The sequence below is a fragment of the Anthonomus grandis genome, chromosome 11 (assembly GCF_022605725.1).
Source record: "Anthonomus grandis grandis chromosome 11, icAntGran1.3, whole genome shotgun sequence".
In the NCBI taxonomy this organism is placed as follows: domain Eukaryota; kingdom Metazoa; phylum Arthropoda; class Insecta; order Coleoptera; family Curculionidae; genus Anthonomus; species Anthonomus grandis.
The window spans coordinates 14,254,131-14,274,404 of NC_065556.1; the positions used below are offsets into that span (position 1 = coordinate 14,254,131).

Sequence of the window (20,274 nt, forward strand, 5' to 3'; positions counted from 1 at the left end):
CAGAGTGATTGACAACCGATAATTGTTAAACGTATTGGACAACATTATAGTAACAAAATTTGTTTTTGATTTTATTTGACCTACAGGGCGTCGGGTAACTGCAGTTAATAAATATGTGTATAAAAAATATGAAATGAAAAAAATCTTTTTGGAAAACATTACATCAATAGCTGCTGTTCCAATGCATGTATGTACATTGTAAATACCATATATGCACTACTGATAATATGCCTTAAGTTAAGCTAACAACGAGATATATTACAGAGGGCTATGTTATAATGCAAAAGTGTTTTTCTCCTTTCTTTTGGCTTGAGCTCCTTTCAAGCAATTTGCCAGCTCATTATAATAATAATAATAATAATAATAATAATAAATGCCTTTATATTACGAAAATAGTTACAAAAGTTATTATCCAAAAATGCGGCGAGATCTAGCCTGGGGCTACTCTATCTAACCGCACTGCTAACTTAACATACGAAAGCATAACAATGTAAATATTAAATAAATTGAATAAGTTTTAACCATTACGAAAAATATACAGAAAAAAAAAACAGAAAAAAAAAGAAAAAAAAAGAGAAGCCTAAAATTATAAGAAACCTAAAATAGAATTTTGCTTATATCACAAGACGTAATTAATTATTAAAATAATTATAATTATATCTAGTTTATAAAAGAAAAAAGTAATTAGTGATATAACTTAAAATTAAATGAAATATATATTTTTTATATTTTAGTTATTAGTTCGCAGTGTTAGAAAAGTAAGATTTGACAGCTTTTCGAAATAAGACAGCCGAGGTTTTAGCTTTAAGGTTATTTGGCAATGAATTATATACCTTAACCGCACTATAACTGAAAGACCCTTGGAATTTGGAAGTTCTATGATTTGGTATCAAAAGGTTTGCAGAGTGGCGCATTTCACGGCCATGTATGCTGTTATGACTGGATAATTTGTCATATAGATATTGGGGAAGTTTATTATGGAGTACCTTATAAACAAGAACAGCCATATTGATTTTATAACGTTCATCCAAATTCAACCAGCCAGAGGCATGAAATAAGGGGGTGACGTGATCAAATTTTCTTCTATCGTAGCAAAACTTTAGGCAAGCATTTTGTAGCTTTTGTAGGCTTAACTTGTCCTTTTGAGCAAGAGCTGGCCAGAAGAGTACACTACCATAGCTAATTAAAGAGAGAACCAACGAATCACTTAATTTGAGTTTAACATCAGAAGATAAAATATCCTTATGCATGTATAGAATTCTCAATTTATAATAGGCTTTTTGTAAAATACTGGAAATATGTTTTACAAAATTAAGCTGATTGTCAAGAAGAATGCCTAGGTTTCTTTCGCAGTCAGATGGTTGTATAATATTTCCATCGATAATAACATTTAAATTCAAATGATAAGATTTAGGCATTCCAAAAAGTAATAGTTTAGATTTAGTACCGTTGAGAGCCAGCCTATGAAAATTAGACACCTGTACAATTTGATTTAAATCGGTATTAATGCGTTCTAAGCCAGTATTCAGTTCATTTATTAGAAAAGCTGAGTAGAGTTGGACGTCATCTGCATATTGGTGAGACTTGCAGTTATGCAGGAATTCAGAAAAATCACAAGTATAAATCGAAAATAGTAGTGGCCCTAAAATGCTGCCTTGAGGAACTCCCTGATTAATATTTAAATATTCTGAAAAGGTGGAATTTAAGCGCACTCTTTGCTTTCTATTACTTAAGTAATCACAAAGTAGACTCAGCGCCGACTCATGTAATCCAAAATATTTTAGTTTGGTAAGAAGAAGAGAGTGATCCAGAGTATCAAACGCTTTGCTATAGTCCAGCAGCACTAATGCAGTAACCTCTCTATTATCCAAAGCACTAAAAATATCATCACATACATGCAATAGTGCTGTCATGGTACCATGCTGCGATCGAAACCCTGACTGAGTACTAGGAATTATGGAATTAAGTCTAAAAAAATCATTTAATTGCATATACATGGCCTTTTCCAATATTTTAGAAAAGGTTGGCAATATACTTATAGGTCGATAATGAGAAAATTCCGTAGGGGTATTATTTTTTGGGATGGGCAGTAAATCAGCATTCTTCCATTCAGATGGAAATTTTGATAATACAAGTGCTTTATTAATTATAAAAGTTATATAGGGTGTTAAATAAGGAACTAAAAGTGAAATCATTTTAATGCCCATGCCATCAGAATCAGTTGCAGTATATTTTATACTACAAATTATTTAGTATTTAGTCAGTATTTGGGTTTTATATGGCTCTGGACATACCACAGGCACTTCTAGTTCCAATTTGACTGTTTTTAACCGTTCACTTTTTCTTTCCCTACAACCCCTGGAAAGGTAGTCTCGAGTTAAATGATCCAAAATCGTAACACATACGCCTAAAACAATTGAAACAACATTAGGTTTTTTTTTTACTTAACCCAGAAGCCATTGAATTGATGGTCACTGATAATTTTTTATCTTTTTTCTTACTATGCTATAATATGATGTATGTACACCATATTATGTACGGGTGATCATAAACCACTAGTGAAGCATGGCTATGCAAGTATGTACATACAGTATCGGACAAAATTAGAGAGACTTCTCTATTTGCCAACTCCAATTTTTTGTACTTGAAATAATATTAATATTTGTTAAGCAGTGTATACCGGAGTTGACAAGAATTCTATTATCAACAATTCATTTTTGTAGCTCATGTTTACATTTATTTAAAGAATGTTTTTAACATTGATAAAGAATTACTGCGACAGAATTAAAGAGACTCATTTTGTATTTAGTTTCGCTGAAGTCGCGATTAGTTTAATTTCTGTTTATTAGTTTGAGAATATCATTAGCAATGCCTCGTGGTAAACATTATTCCATAGACCTAAAAGAAAAAATTATAGAAGCCTATAACTCAGGTCGCTCACAAAAATTAATAAAAGAGCAATTCAACGTCAGTAAACAAATGGTTTCCAGAACAATAAAAATTATCAGCTCCGTGGAAGAGTGACAAACCTTAAAAGAGGTGGCCGCAAGAGAAAAACCTCAGTACTGCTGGACAGGAGAATTAAATGACTAAGTCAGAATAATCCGCGTCTATCTTCAACACAGATTTTGGCTGAATTGGAGGCGCCTGGGGTTTCATCCAGGACTGTGCAGCGGCGATTAGTGGAGGCGGGGCTTCCTGGAAGGAGACCAGCAAAAAAACCCCATCTATCAAAAAAAAATGTAGCTGCTAGAATGTTATTTGCAACACGTCACCTTTACTGGACAGCTAAGGACTGGAATAAGGTTTTGTTTAGTGACGAGTTTAAATATAATATTTTTGGAAGTGATGGAGCGCAGTTCGTACATCGCCCAGCAAACAAAAGGCTTGATCCAAAATATGTTTCTGGTACTGTGAAGCACGGAGGTGGCAATTTAATGGTTTGGGGTTGTTTTTCGGGTTATGGAATGGGTCCTATCCACAAAATTGAGGGCACTATGGATAGATTTATGTATCGGACTATACTGGAAGATGTAATGTTTCCTTACGCCGAATGGGAAATGCCGCTAAGATTCACGTTCCAACACGATAACGACCCCAAACATACGGCCAAACTTGTGAAGGAATGGTTTTTGGCTAACAAAATTCAAGTTTTAAAATGGCCACCGCAATCGCCGGACTTGAACCCAATTGAAAATCTTTGGGAGATTATAGAGAAAAAGATTCGCACTAAAAACATCGGGAATCGTGCTCAATTATTTGAAGAAATCGAGAATGCCTGGAAATCAATGGATCCGGCTGTAATTTCGAATCTCATTGGAGCGATGCCGAATAGATGTGAAAAAGTTATCCAGAATAAAGGGTACTGGACAAAGTATTAGGTTAGTTTCATTAGTATAGGGTACAAATGTACTTTAAGGATAAGTCTCTCTAATTTTGTCGCACAGAATTTTTTGCATTTTTTTATTTTTCCTAATAAATCTTGAGAAATGTTATTTTTTTTTAAATTTATTTTAGTGCCTTTTTAAACTACTTCAAAACATCCTTCAGCACAAAAAGAGGAATTTAATCATTTTTATCTTACATAAAAGACGTAAGTAGTCGAGTCTCTCTAATTTTGTCCGATACTGTATATAGTACAAGCTTTTTGTTTTTGTTTTCGTGAATTAATTAGTGAATTAAATTGAGAAGAATTGAATTAGAGTAGAAGGAGGGAATTTATACATTTTTTTTAGCTTAATAACTGAGTCTTAAAAAGATTAGTTTAGTCTTACCTCATCAATTTAATCTTTTGTATTACAAGAATTTATCAATTATGATTATTGTGTCTCTCTGAATTATGATTCGTTTCTTCTTCCTGAGTATAATGTAGGAAAATGGAATTTATGTTCTCTTCTTGGCTGCACTAACATCTTTTAAGTTTTTAATTCATAGGAAGAAAAACATTAAAATGCAAGTGTGATTTGCCTAGTTATGATGTTAAATTTAGATTTATTGATAAATAGTTAAGCAAAATATGCTTGACTTATAATAAGCAAAACAAATAAAAAGCATTAATTAGGTATTACAGACTTTAAGTCTTAAGGTTATTGGGCATTTTAGGAAGACTAATTTCAGTCATTAGTCACAGTCAATCAGTCTTAGTTTTAGAAAAGGTTAAATTTTTTTTCTCTATCACACAAATATGATCCGTGAATATTAAAAACTTTCTTATCTGTTTTAATTAGAAAAGATACATACATGTCACCATAAATAATATTTTTTAAGAATACTTTCAGGTAAATTTGTTGACGTCAAGCTTTTTGGCTGAATCACCTATATTTGTTGTTTTTTTTTGCTTTAACAAACCTTCAATAACACATTTTTTATTTATTTTTAATATAACATTCTTTCTTATTAAAACTTTTTTATTATTTTCTTAATTTTATGATTATTTAGTTGCATAAAATAGCCAAATGTATTTGTACTTTGAAGAAATATGAATCATTTGTGTTTATTAAAACATTCTAAAAATTGGTATTGTTTACTAGCATATTATTAAGTGACTGTTAATGGTGTCCATATATAGATCATGTTACGTTTATTCAGAACTTTCCTTTAATATGTAATTCATAGAAAAAAAAAAACGCTTAAAATGCAAATGTTGTTTGCCTAGTTAAGCAGAAGATTTTAAATTTAGAGTGATTAACTATTATTATAGAAATTTATGGAATTATTTCAGTTTATTATGGTTTAAGAAAAATTCTAACATAGATTTTTTTAAAATTATTGGTTCTTGTATTATTCATAGAAAATATCACTTTAAAATTAATACATTATATTATGTGTTTAAAATGTTACATAAATCAAATAATATCTCTATTAATATTATATATGGAAAGTCTATTCAAAAGCTAAAATACTTATTACAGCATGAAATTGAAAAAAAGATAAAAATAAAAAATTTAATTAAGAAGTATTTTGCCGATTAATTTAACAAAAAGTAATATAAAATTGCGATAAAAAGCCCGAACTTTATTGAGAAAACAAAAATTTATATTAACGTTCTTGGTAAAACAACAAATATCTATAAATATAACCAGCCAAGTTTGCAAATCTTTTCATGATTTCCTGACTATTAATAAACTTCCTGAGCTGCACTTTTTACCACCAATAAATAATATTTTTATTTGGACAATGAAAATAAATCATCTTGATATAGCTTATACAAAGTGCGCCAGAGGAATAGGATGTTTTTGAAATAATCATAAAATCATTAGTTTTTGCTTTAGGGAAAATTTATTGGTAGACAACATGTGCAAAGACATTTGATAATACTCGAATGGAATTTCAGTTGTGGAAAAGAATATCAGGCATATGGTCACCGTTTCCATCGATACATTTTTGAAGGCGTTCGCGGAAACTAGCATCGACTTTTTGCAACAAATCTCTATTGATTTCACTAATTTCCTGGCAGATTGCATCTTTCAATTCATCTAAAGTACGAGGATTATTTTCATAGACGTGGGACTTGAGGTACCCCTTTTATAAAAAGTGGTCGTGTCCGGGGACCGAGGAGGCCATAAAACGTCACGGATTCTTGAAATTAAATGGTTGGCAAACAAAGGACGAAGAACATGGATGCCTTGGCGGTATGTGCTGTGGCTCCATCTTGCTGAAACCACAAACGGTCACGGTCAATACGTCTTCTTTCTAACTGGGGGATAAAGAAGGCGTTTACCATATTAACGTAACGTTCAGACGACGGTACTGAAACGGTAACCCCATTATTAAAAAAAAATCGGGGCCTATCAAGCCGAATTTGAAGTGAATTGAAATGCTTTGATGTCACCGAACTTATGCCACTCTCATGCCACCAGTTCACACACCTCTTTCACACACTTCTTCACTTCTTTCAAACGTTAATTTCTGACTGCCTCACTCATCAACTTTTTTTGTGTATTCTCTGGGCCAATTATTAGAGAGCTTTGGCCCTGTACAATTTATTAAATATATAAAGTTATTTATTGATTATAGCATCTATTGACATAGAATAAATATAGATTAAAAGAGATAGGTTTTACAGTAGTTTTAAGATTACATGGATAATCCTGCTCCTCATTATATTAAATAGAATCCTAGATTCTAGCTATTCTATTGAAACAACCCCTATAATTTTTAGACAAATATTGTTGGTAAGAAAATACCTAGAAAAAAAACAAACCTAATGGAAAGAAAGAATAAGAAAACATATACATCTAATTTGAAGCTCAAATACGCATAATTCAATTTGATTTTGAGCTACAAGTGTAAAATTACGTAATTTTCATCATACGAACGGTTAAACACAAATATTATATTGTAACACAAAATTTGACATTATTTGAAAGGATATAAGAGCGTGTCCCGCGAGGTAAATAAGGGACAAAATACCACTACGTGTTTTTGGTAAATTCGAGTCGAAAATATTTGCAAATGCTTTCTTATATGATTTTTTTTTAAATTTAATAGTGTTATTGTGAAACTACAATGCTTTAATAATTATCTCTAGTATGACATTCTATCAATATCAAGTAGGCCTAGTGTCATGAGTATTTGTTTTTTTTTGTTTTTTGCTATGGGTACTTCTTTCATTTGTTATTCTTGAAATGCATTACTCTTGACTAAAAGACTGCAATTTTCATTTGTGGAGAAAAGTCTTACCGCCCTTCCTAACCTCCTAATATTATAGCTATTCCACTTCAAGAATGTACTTCTACTTACATACAAAAGAGTCATGTTTGTTTTTACAAATGACAAGTATGCAGTCATACTGCTAGTATACGGATATTGTAACGGAAGTGGTAGGACAGCAGTGGTTGAATACTTCCGCCGGTACTCAAATCGAAGAAAGTGTATAGATAATGTAAATCTCTTGCAAAAATGGTCAATGAAATCGTTAAAAATTGTCGTTTCAAATAATTTTCTGGGGCATCAGAAAGAGTGCAGCAACTATTCATCAAGGCATCAGAATCCTAGAGTCTCTTTATTTATCTCTATCTTGTGTCAAATTTACATCTTAAATTTTAAAAAGTAAAGCTTTTGGGCCAATTTGCATTCCTGCATATATTGATGTGGAGAGGTTTTTTAATGATGATGGAACTGTGAATTTTTCGAGATTTTCGACTTTCATTTAATACTTTGCGGTTTTGATTTATGGAGAATATAGTAAAATATTATGAGAATGTGTTTGATCTTTTAAGTAAAAGAATTAAAAAAATTTGCAAAAAGAAAATTTTATTGCAAATCTGGGTGACATTAAAAAATGTACTACTGTATATAAATGACAACATTATGTTTGTACCTTTTTCAATATTTAAATGTCCTTGCCTTGCACGAGTGAACTTCTCTGACTTTATTATTAGCAAAAATCCTCTAATTAAATGTTCATTTATTACCATGATTTACATAATGGACTTTGTAATTACATGACGTTTACAATTATTTTAATTTTTTCACTTTTAAAATTAAGCATATGCCTACTTTTATAAGTTTTAAATCTCAAAATATGATTTTTGTTTAATTTTTGATATTGAATATATGAATTTAAATTTTTGATTCTCTATCGAAAGATGTAAATGGTGTTTTAGGAAAGCATTTATAAAGTAAAGCAAAATTATTGCAGTACTATGCTACTGAATGCTAAACAGTTAATGACATTATATATTCTATGAGTCTTTTATTTTAGGAGGAACTTGTAAATTTAAAAAACATTCCCAACTCTCTTGCTGTGTTTTGTATGGCCACGTATGGTGAAGGAGACCCAACCGACAATGCTATGGAGTTCTATGAGTGGTTGCAAAATGGAGATGCTGACTTAACCGGACTTAATTATGCCGTAAGTGTTTTAATTTTGTTTTTAATAATAATAATAATAATAATAATAATAATTTCTTTGCAAAATGATAGGGTTCGTCGGAACTTAGGAGTAGGTATAAAACACTATTACTTTAGTACGACCTTTCGCCGGTTTAATTCCAGCTTCTTCAGGCACATAAAGACAAGGATTTACATAACAAAATAGGGAGAAGTCCCGTTTCTTAAAAGAATTAGAGACTTTGTTCAAATATAAATATAAAAAAAAACGCAGTTAAAAGAGTTAGAAACTTAATAATGAGAAATAATAATAGATGAGGAAGTTTGAAAGAAAAAAAAATAGTAAAAAAAAACAAACTAACTAATTACCTTAACAATCAGTGGTAATCCAAAATCACGTAAAAAAAATGAAAAGACAGGTGAGATACATTACTGATTTTCTTATTTGGATAACATCTACTTCACACAAATAGACACTGATAAATGAATTACAATAATTTAACAAAACTCACTCTTGTTTGGTATTAACCGCAAACTGATAAAAGAGAACACCTATATCTACGCGATGGTGACAGCTATGAGGTAGTCAGAAAAAAAGAAATAAGGTAAAAAAACATGGATTCCGTAGGTCTATAAAGCGATTTATTTTTTCGTCAAATTTAATTACTAGTTCTATTATTTAAGACTAATTAATCAGTTATGATTAAAAAGTAAGTAAGTACGATGTATAATAATTATATTGAAATACCTTGCATAAGATTTAGTTATTTAAATAAATTATATTTATTTAAAAGGTTGCTGTAGCTATGACTTAGGCCCAAGGTATCTGGTTTTAAATTTACACTATTTTTACATAAATAGATGTGAATCATTTCGCTAATATTTCTTTTAGAGTTGTTAGCCTTCCGATCTAAAATACCGACATTATTAAATAAAAAATGCATGTTGCATGTTGAATACGACAATCGTTTGTGTGTTTAACCCTTAAACTTAAATAATGTCTAGTCGGTCCGACATACGATTTCCCGCAAGAACATGGAACACGATAGATAACACTCGATTGCTTGTCTAATGGAATCTTATCCTTAAGCCTAGTAAACAATGGGTAGGTGGATTTTACATTATAAAAGGCTAGCATAGTTCCAGTATTCTTAAAACAACTACTAATTTTATGCGATAAACCTTTATTAAAAGGAAACTTAAAATACAGAACATTCCCCTAATGAGTCTGTTTAGCATCTCTCTTTGTAAAGTATTTTCCATGAAATTTATATATACAAGTGTTAATAAAAGTAGTGGTATAATTGGTTTTTCTAAGTAGTAATTTAATCTTGTTAATATTTTCATGATGAAATGATTCGTGACTTCAATTAAACGATCTATGGACTATGGAGTAGTCCCATCACAGTTCCCACCTTATTACCCATGGGATGACTAGAGTAAAAATTTATAATTCTTCCACTACTAGTTGGTTGGTGCTTATCGTGCCATTTGTATTTCTAGTCACCATAGCGTCAAGAAAAGGGATAGTCATTCTCCTGCATCTCAAAAGTAAATTGTATTTTATTATGATACCTGTTAAAGTGGTGGAGAATATCATGTAATTTATCGTTAGGAATTATAAGAAGAGTGTCGTCAAAAATGTTGTTGTGTAATCTTCCTAATATGCTTGAAACAAGATCCACAAGAGTATAAGATGAAATGTACCGCCATTGCTTATTTACTACTTCTATATCTAGCGATTTTGGAATATTAGTAAACTATGATTTTACATCAAGACATGATCTTTCGGCACCTTTATATCTTTAAGCGACTCCACAAACTCATAGGAGTTGCTATTTTCCGCCTTATAGTTCTTGCCTGTTTTAAGGAAAGGGATTTCTCCCTATTTTGTTATGTAAGTCCATGTCTTTATTTCGGTACCTGACGAAGCTGGAATTAAACCGGCGAAACGTCGCATTAAAGTAATAGTGTTTTATTCCTACTCCTAAGTTCCGACGAACCCTGTCATTTTGCAAAGAAGTTAATTTAAGGAGACAAAACTTACAATAATGAATAATAATAATATTTCTTTTTTACTTTTCGTTTTCCTGCTGATTATATAATCGAAGTCGGTTTATTTGCTACAATAGTGTTTAAGATGTGACAAATCACTCGAGTACAGAGAAAAATATTTAAATAATCTTATTAATTACATTCGCTTAAACCTGTCTCGTTTATTTTACGTACATCGACCTTGTCTGTCTAGGATTCCAAATTACCAAATATTTTTTTGATATCAGATTGTGCACGTGGTTTGGATAAATTTTGATTGTTCTCATAAAAGCATTTTGTCACAAAAATCAAACACACTCATTATTTAATCTTGATTTATTGCAGGTATTTGGATTAGGCAATAAAACTTATGAACATTACAATCAAGTAGCCATTTACGCTGACAAACGATTAGAACAATTGGGAGCCACAAGAGTATACGAGTTGGGTCTTGGAGACGATGACGCAAAGTAAGATACGATTTTTTTGAAATAATTATATAAACAAAAAGTGAATAGATGTTCTTTTCGAGCAAAATGTTGCAACTAAATTATATCTAAATGGGATTATTGTTTAAAAGTACTTTAGATACAAATCTATTTCTTATTTAAATTAAAACTAATATATTTATGTATTAATTTATACGATAGTTAATCAAAAAAACTGTCAGCGCAAACGATTCAGAGACATCATTGGTTAAAATACATAAATCTTGTTTTCGAGGCTAATAATTTTGCTTTTACCTTGGCAAATAGTTAAGCAAACGCTAGATGAGGACAAAAGTTTCATATTAATATTGAAAACTGATTGGACTCAAAAGTAGTGTAGATAAAATATAAAAATTAAATATCAAATAAAATGCTAGCATGCTGTAGTATCTAAAGAACTTGGTTTACCTTATTTTATGTTGGGCCCACTGTTATTTATTTTATATGTCAACGATCTCCTCCAATTTTTTACTGAAGGGAAGTCCACTATGTTTACAGACGATACAACTATCTTATGGCATGATGCAGATCCGTCTCAATTAAGCAAAAAAATAACTGCCGGTCTTCACAATGTAAAAACCTGGTGTGACTCAAATTTGTTGAGTTTTAATATTTCAAAGACTAATATTGTTATTTTCAAAGGTTCGATTAATAATATTCTTATGGACTCTCGTCTTGTTGCAACCCAACAGTTTAATAAATTTTTGGGTTTAACCATTGATGATACTTTAAAATGTGAGGAACACATCTCTCGTGTTTCCATTAAGGTCTCGTATGCTCTCAGAGATAAATTCATGATAAATTATTTGGATTTTGCAATAGCTAAAAATGCATATTATGCCCTAATCGAGTTGCACCTTCGGTATAGTCCTGTTCTCAGTATTTTTTAAATGGCTTGCTTGTTTTTCAGAAAAGAGCAGTTCGTTATTTATGCGGGGTAAGGTCTGCTAATCAGTCCTGTCATCCTTTATTTGTTAAATGTAAAATTTTGACTTTATGCTGCCTCTTTGTTTTGTAACGCTTATTTTTGGGAAATTTAAGGGGGACCTTGAGCTTGAGAGACACTATGCGACCCGCCAGGTCTGTTTGCTTGGGTTGCCTATTCCTCACTCTATTCTTAGGTCTCTAGTCTCGTTAGGAATTCATTTGTATTTAAAGGTAGAATACTTTTTAACCATTACCATATAACCATACCCTTAAATATAAGACAACAGTAAAACTAGGGTAATTGTGTTTTATGCAATCATGTACATTTAAAATAATAACTTTTTCACTCAGTGATACTGGAGAATTATTAGAACATCTTTTCGTTGGACTGAATAGCTCTATTTTTTTAAATATTGTTATAATAATATTCTGATTACACTACAGCGTAGCACTGAATACCAACGTTTAAAATATGATTTAAGTTACGTTATAAGTATTTATATTCTGTATATATAATACCTGTCCTCATTTTTGCATGCTACAAATCGTTAAGAGGTACCTATACAAAAGAATTAAAAGTATTAAATTAGTATTTAATCTCTTTTAAAATAGAGGCATTTAATTCATGAAAATTAAATTAATAAATCTTATAAGTACCTATGAACGACCACGAAATTTAGCCAAACAGAACGGAATTCCCCAGTTTATTACTCTATACATTCCTGAAATAGAGTATAAAGTGCACAAACAAGTTTAAGAGAGCAGCAAAGACACTTTTGGTAAATAAGGGATTTTATAGCTTGGAGGAATTTTATGCAGAAAATTTGATCAAATTCTTCTTTTAATGTTCTGTTTATCGCCATTCACGAAATTTTAATTTTATTACATCTGGGTTACTTATGTGTTAAGTATGTAATTTTAATCTATAACTGTTCTTATTTTATTTTTTAGTGTTTCATATTTTCTCAAGTTTTTTGTGTTTCTTGGTTCCGATTATAAGGATTATAATTTATATCTTAGATCTACATTTAAATTTTTGTTTTGCCAAATGGCTTTGTCAACAACTATGTTATTGATAATAAAGCTATTTTTGACTTTGACTATTTGCACTACAAAAAGCGACGTTTATTTAAATATGTTTTTTAACATTAACGTTACATTTTACTAATAATATAGGGAAATGGTCTATTCTTCTGCGGAGTAGTTTGAGATTTTTTAAATGTAGTACCTAACTTAACCAATATTTTATTTCTGCGCAGCATCGAAGATGACTTTATCACATGGAAAGATAAATTTTGGCCAGCCGTTTGCGAGTTCTTTGGAATTGAATCCACTGGTGAAGACATCAGCATGCGCCAGTACAGACTCGAAGAATACGACGACGCCCCTGACCGTGTATTTTCCGGAGAAATGGCTAGGTTACATTCCCTGAAAAACCAAAGACCGTAAGCCAAGAATTAAGGTTGTTTCAACAGATGGTGTATCAATTGTGTTATTTTTCAGACCGTACGATGCCAAGAATCCCTATCTGGCCAAAATCTTGGTTAACCGCGAATTGTTTAAAGGTGGCGACAGAAACTGTATGCACATTGAATTTGATATTGAAGATTCTAAAATGCGTTATGATTCTGGAGATCATTGTGCCGTATATCCAATTAACAATACTGAACTTGTTGAAAAGGTAAGCTAATGTCGATAGTAAACGAATCTCATAAAAGTTTATTGTTTCTTTCTTTCTCTCTATCCTTTTTACCAGACGTATTCATACTTTCTATAAAATATTATTTAAACTAATTGACGTTTTTAAATGAATCAGGAATTTGTTTTTGTTTAGTTGACAATGGTTTACTTATCTCTTACCATTTTTCCTTATATGTGCGATTTTTTTAGATTGGAAAACTTTGCGAAAAGAACTTGGATACAATCTTCTCTTTGATCAACACGGATGAAGAATCAAGTAAAAAGCACCCGTTCCCTTGCCCTTGCAGTTACAGGACCGCGCTTACTCATTATTTGGATATCACGCAGAACCCAAGAACGCACGTGCTTAAAGAATTGGCTGAATACTGCGCCGATCCTGCCGACAAAGAAAAACTTAAGCTTATGGCCAGTACCAGCCCTGAAGGTAAGATATTTTTAATTTTGTAAAGCATATTGTGAGATAAGTGGCTGTTCTTAATTACCCACCTGTGGCAAGGTTAACCTTAATTTTACCACGCTTATGTTATTTTTAATATTTAGACATTTTTAGATTGCTTACTCAGATATTTATGAATTTTAAGGTTTAATATATTGCAAATAATTAGTGGAATCTGATGTTATTTTTGTTGATGGTATACTAAATATATGTAGGTAAATAAGTTGGGGAATTGAAAAATTACGTATTGTCCAAAATAATGGCAAGACCGCTTCTTCTTATCGATGTGTAACCGTATCCGGTCGTCTGATAATACAGGTATTTGCTGTATTTACTTTTTACAGAATAATAATAATAATATCGGCATGCCTCATTTTGCTGTCTGAATACACGTTGCGCTGTTGAATTTTGAAACCTAATTTTTTTTTCCCAACTTATTAAGGCTGTTTAATGTTTATACTTTTTCCGTAAGAGTTAAATGTATTAAACGGTTTTCTTAAGTCGATTCGGCAATACAATATAAGGATTTGTTTTCAATGATATTTGAAAATAGACCGATTCTTTGCGAAAAAATAATCTTAAATATGGTTTTAAATATGTTGGAGATGAACTGGGGAAATATACTATTCTGAAATGAACATCTTTCAACAATCCTTTCGTTGTAAAAAAAATTATATTGAAAATTTGCTCTTTTATTCTAAAATAGTAATATGACGTTTGACAAAATATGATGTGTTATTTCATTTGAAAAAAATACGAAGGCGTGTCATTACAATGCTTCCTGTTCGTTCATTTTTGTGAATTAGTTTTTTTCTTTTTATGGGCTTATTTATCAACCGATTTAAGAAATAACCATATCAAATTATTGGAAAAAAACGCATTTCAAAAGTGATTGTTCCCAATAATGTGCTATTTAAAAAAATAAAGTAAATGCCGAAATTAATGGTTTGGACAGCTTAATATAGGCGTGTAAAAAGCCGAGCCCGGTAGCACCGTGGGCAAAGCGTTCACGATGCAATCGTGTGGTCTCGGGTTCGAATCCCGGCATGGGCATGGTTGTTTGTGTTTGTCTTATAAAAACAAAACATTGTGGTTCGAAACCCACGTTAAACTGTAGGTCCATAAACAACAATATTGGGCGGCCGTCGAAATACGACGCGAGTCCATTGTATTTGAGGAAGAAAAAGAAGAAGAAGAAGGCGTGTAAAAGATTTAATGCAATGAAAACTATTTTTCCGTGATTACTTGATTAAAAATTAAAACTTTTAACGCATTCATGGCACCCTATTTTAAGATTAAAGTTTTTTTTCTATAAGTATAAAACAAAAAGTAGAAAATACAGTATCATTGTTTTCAGAATATTATTTTTTATCGAAATACGTAATAAAATAAGTGTCCCATTTAAAATAAGAAAGTTAGTATTACTTCCTGTTAAACTGGAAGTGATGGAAAACAATAGAATATGTCAAAAGATGCTCTTATAACTATTCTATCAATATACCAAATTTCATTTGTTTATTTTAAAAAGTAAAAAAGTTATTAAGTGTTCCATTTTTTCTGTGTCACCCGGTATAAAAGAAATTATGTCAAGCAAATATGATCAATATCATTTTTTAATAGTTATAATTTAGTAATAATAAGTTATAAAAATGAGTTATACATACAATAAGAATGTAATAAGAATATTATGAACTGAAGTTTTATTTAAAGTGATGATCAAATTGGAAATGGAACTGCTCTAGGAATTCTTGTGATTGGAAAGTGATTGAATAAACTTAAAAAAAATTAAATACAATATTGAGATGTGTCAAACTTGTATGTGTTTTACCTTACAAGGGTCAATACTTATTTAACCCCCGCCGTACCGAATATGGGTCTTCGATGACCCGAAACTTCCTGAAATATATTTTGCTTCTGTGATTTTTTTTCAGTGAGCGTCCATGAATTCTCAAATTTTATCATAACAATGCTTTATTTTGTAAAAATTTAAGAAAAAACTATTTTTTTTCTGAAAAAAATTATGAATGGGTCACCGACGACCCGGTTTTGGGATAAATAGATATATGCTAAAACTCCCTTTTTTACAGATCTAAACAAGATAAGTTGCGTATACAGTATACGAGTAATTCCTCTTAACCGGCCTGTTTACAACAGCCGAACGCAACGCAATATTTTCCAAGAAATTCACCGGCGAGGCGATTCGGCTGGGATTTCCCCGTTATTACGGGGAGATCCCTGTGAACTGAACTATAAACGATGTTGGATAGGATTATTTTGTCGTTTTGATCAGTTTGGTTTGTTCTTGCTGTGGGTACGTACAAAACATAACTATTTCCTTAACAATGAGTGCAAAGCGCAAAAGAATTGTGTTTTCGATGGATACACGTTTAAAAGTGTTAAAGCGGATTGATAATGGTGAATCTGTGGCGAAAATCTGTGCATAATTTAATGTTGGAAAAAGCACTGTAAATGACTGGCGAAGAGATAGGCATTCGATTGAGGAGTTTTGTTCGAAAATGGAATCTGATAAGAATCTGGGCAGCCGTTGTACGAGAAAAAACCGATTTGCTAGGTCGTCGATGAAGCTTTGTAGATCTGGTTTCTTCAGGATCGTCGAAGAGGTACACCGATTGATTTTGAAAGAAAAAGCTCTGGCTATCCACCAGAAGATTAATAATGGAGGCGAATTTGTGGCAAGTGATGGTTGGCTTAATCGATGGAAAAAGCGACACGGAATTTATTTCGCACATGTATGTGGAGAAAAACTGTCTGCTGGTACTTCAGGTGCGACAGAATTCAAGACTAAGTTTGGAGAAATGGTTAAAACAGAGGAATTATCTCCAGAACAAGTTTATAGTATGAACGAGACCGGGCTAAACATTAAAATGTTATCAGAAAAAACTTTTCTAGGCAGTCTGCCTCTGGCTTTAAAAAGAACAAAGAACGTATTACAGTGGCCGTTTGTTCGAATGCAGCAGGAACTCATAAAATTCCTCTTTTCGTTATTGGCAAGTCTGCTAAACCACGGGCCTTCAGAAACTTGAATCCATCGTCGCTACCGGTCTATTATAAGTCACAAAAATCAGCGTGGATGAATTCAGACCTGTTTAAAGAGTGGTTTAATTTAGAGTTTGTTCCAAGAGTTAAAAAAACATTTTAAAAGTGTTCTATTTTAAAATGATTTGATATATTATTAATATATTAAAAAATTTTAAACTTGCCTATCAAAGCAGTTCTAGTGTTAGATAATGCTCCAACCCATCCTCATGACTGGATGTAGATGACATAAAATTAGTTTATCTTCCTCCTAATGTGACAAGCTTAGTGCAACCAATGGAGCAAGGAGTGATCGAAAGCTTAAAAAGTCGATACAGGCGTAAACTTGTTTCTGAAATTCTGCAACACTCGGAGAGTGAAGACAAAGGTCTTTTAGAAGTCATCAAAAAGATCAATATTAAGGACGTTATCTATATGTTAGCTACAGCATTTCAAGAAATGCCCTCTTCAACGTTTATTAAATCTTGGAGAAAACTTTGGCCAGATGTTGAGAATCTAGTTGCGATCTCGAATATTGCAGGGACTGAAGAATGTGGAAAATTGGATGATAAGTTGTGACGATCACCTTGAAAATGAATTTTTGAATGATGAAGATATATACACTAAGAAAAATACACTTCGGATTAACCGGCCAAAACGGCAACCGGCCAGGTATGCAGTCCCGAGGTGACCGGTTAAGAGGAATTCTACTGTATTTCCAATTTATTGCTTTGTTGTTCAGTTTGCTGTCGAACGTTACTGTGAGAGGGTTTTGGGTATATGTATTTAGAATAAAAAGTTTTAGTTATTTATTTTTGTAATAAACGTAAAGCATAATATAGAAACATCTTTTGTTATGATTCCCATATTTTTTCAAATAAAAATTTTACAAAAAAAAGGGTCAATTTTGACCCGGCTCTGGGATCCAAAAAAATATTATTATTTTGGGACGGCTAGGGTTAATAGTAAAAGTTTTTATTTTATTAAATAACTTTAAAAAAAAACCACAACTAAAGAACTTCCCAACTGACTCAAGCTGATATAGATTTAATTCCTAATTTTTTAGTAGAAAATATGCATGTAAATAAATCTGATATAAAAATAGCAATCTGAAAGCTTTAATGTGTACTACAGTAATTGTTAAATCATGTATTAGACTGCCATTTTTTTTTAAATTTCAAACATTAGAATTAACTTATCAGTCATCACTCGATAATGGCATGCCATAATTTTATTTATTGCTTAAATGGCCTATTTTTTGAAGAGATGCTTGTATATGCAAAATAATTGGGATGCGTTTGATAAGGAAAATTAATTGAAATTTTAAAAGGTTTCCAAATCCTTAGTATGTAATTATTTAAATATATGTATTTCGTAGTATCCCTAGCCAATAATAGGTTAATCTGTTGGGATTTTTAGTCGTTTTTCTTCTCTGAGGGCTCTAATTTAGATTATTTATAGAAGTCCTTGTAGTTTTTATACTTACTTGCTTATACTGTATATGAAATTGATGAATCTCCGACAGCAAAAATAAGGGCATTTTTCCAATCATTTACAAATTATTGCATTGGTCTTTTCCGTTACAATATGTTTTATTAGTATTATAATCAATTACAAACCCTCAAAAATTGGGCCACAGTACATACGACATTCTAAATTTTTATAATTAAGAAAAAAAGAGAAAAAAAACTAAAGTAAAAATTAAGAAGTAAAACAAGATAGTAAAGTTTTATAGGATATTCGCTATAAGCAAAGAAGTCAAGATCACCTATTTTAGCTAGTCGCCTATTTGTTAACGGATTAAAAGTTTTTTAAAGTTTCCTTTAAAAATATTTATTAATAGTTTTCTATTTCTGACAACTTAGGCAAAGCTCTATATCAAAAATGGATCATCGAAGACAACAGAAATATCGTGCATATTCTCGAGGATCTTCCATCGTGCAAACCTGCTCTGGATCACCTTTGCGAATTATTACCCAGATTACAACCCCGATATTATTCAATTTCATCCTCGCCGAAACTTCACCCCACCACCGTGCATATCACTGCTGTTGTAGTCGAATATAAAACACCTACCGGACGTTTTAATAAAGGCGTCGCTACTACATGGCTACAAGAGAAAATTCCAACGGCAGATGGCGCCCCACTTACAGTTCCTATCTTTATACGTAAGTCACAATTCCGCTTACCAACCAAACCACAAACGCCTATTATTATGATCGGACCTGGCACGGGTGTCGCACCCTTCAGAGGGTTTATACAGGAAAGGAGTTATTCGAAAGAAGAAGGAAAACAGGTAAGGTATTAGTTTTTAAAACTGCAAAAATAAATTAGAGAGGCGCCATCGAAAGAAAACATCCATATGAGTATCACATTTACCATCGATATCGAGAAGAAAAACTTCGATAATATAATTTTCTTCCTTAATATGGGCATAATTGATAGGAATGATTATAGCAATATTGAGGTTCTTGCATGGGTCAACTTTTTAAGTTGAATCTGCATAATGAAGTGACGTGAAAAGTTAGTTTTTTTGTTATTGTAATCGATTTCTTTTCATCTTTTTATTTCTGATTATGCCTGAATAGGAATATGTAAAAGCGTAGTGAGATAATATATCGAAAGTAGAGTCTGTAATGAATGCAGAGTGTTTAGAAAGAGTGAGTACAGAATATGTTTTCGTGTGTAAGGTTAGCATTTAACTACCAAGTGACGTCCCACGCCGTATTGATCTGTGGGTGTTGAATTGGTGCCAATCTGACATACTCAAAATCTAAAGTAATTAATAACGTTTTCATTAAAAAAAAACATTGAAAAGTAGTTCTGGGTATTGTTTTTATTATCGGTTAGGCTATTACATTTTTTTTTGATTTATGCAAGAATTCCTCCATTAGTAGAGGTATATTACAAATATAGTCCATCTAGAGAGTATCTAGAAAAAAAGAAAGCACAATTATAATTTTGAAGTATATATTTAAATTATAAAATAACAACAAACGATTCATTTTATTTACTTATACAACTTCCATTTAATTCTTAACATTTAACTAAATATTCAAGTAGCGTATTTTCAAAACCTAATATTGTACCGGGTGTCCAAATAAGAAAGGACGCCGGCTGTATCTCGGAAACTATTCATCGCACAGCGCTGAAAAAAAAATTTCTTAAAAGGAAAGTGGCCAAAAAAATGGCTGGAAAATATTTACAAGTTCCTAAGACTACCTACCACAAGAGGGCATAACTGCACAGTAATTTCAAAACATTCAAATTTCGTCTAAATAGCCATTTTGAAAACATCAGAATAATCTTTATTCATTT

The 20,274-nt window shown here is 31.6% G+C and overlaps 1 protein-coding gene across 4 annotated transcripts in view; it reads left to right on the plus strand.

Annotated features, from left to right (window-relative positions):
* Window positions 1-20,274, plus strand: part of LOC126742500 (NADPH--cytochrome P450 reductase) — a 92,167-nt gene that overhangs the window by 59,525 nt on the left and 12,368 nt on the right. For all 4 annotated transcript variants that reach the window (XM_050449145.1, XM_050449147.1, XM_050449144.1 and 1 more), the window contains exons 4-9: window positions 8,207-8,356; window positions 10,714-10,838; window positions 13,043-13,228; window positions 13,287-13,464; window positions 13,674-13,908; window positions 18,822-19,252. In XM_050449145.1, the coding sequence (XP_050305102.1) occupies window positions 8,207-8,356; window positions 10,714-10,838; window positions 13,043-13,228; window positions 13,287-13,464; window positions 13,674-13,908; window positions 18,822-19,252 (1,305 nt within the window). The remainder of the gene's footprint in view (window positions 1-8,206; window positions 8,357-10,713; window positions 10,839-13,042; window positions 13,229-13,286; window positions 13,465-13,673; window positions 13,909-18,821; window positions 19,253-20,274) is intronic.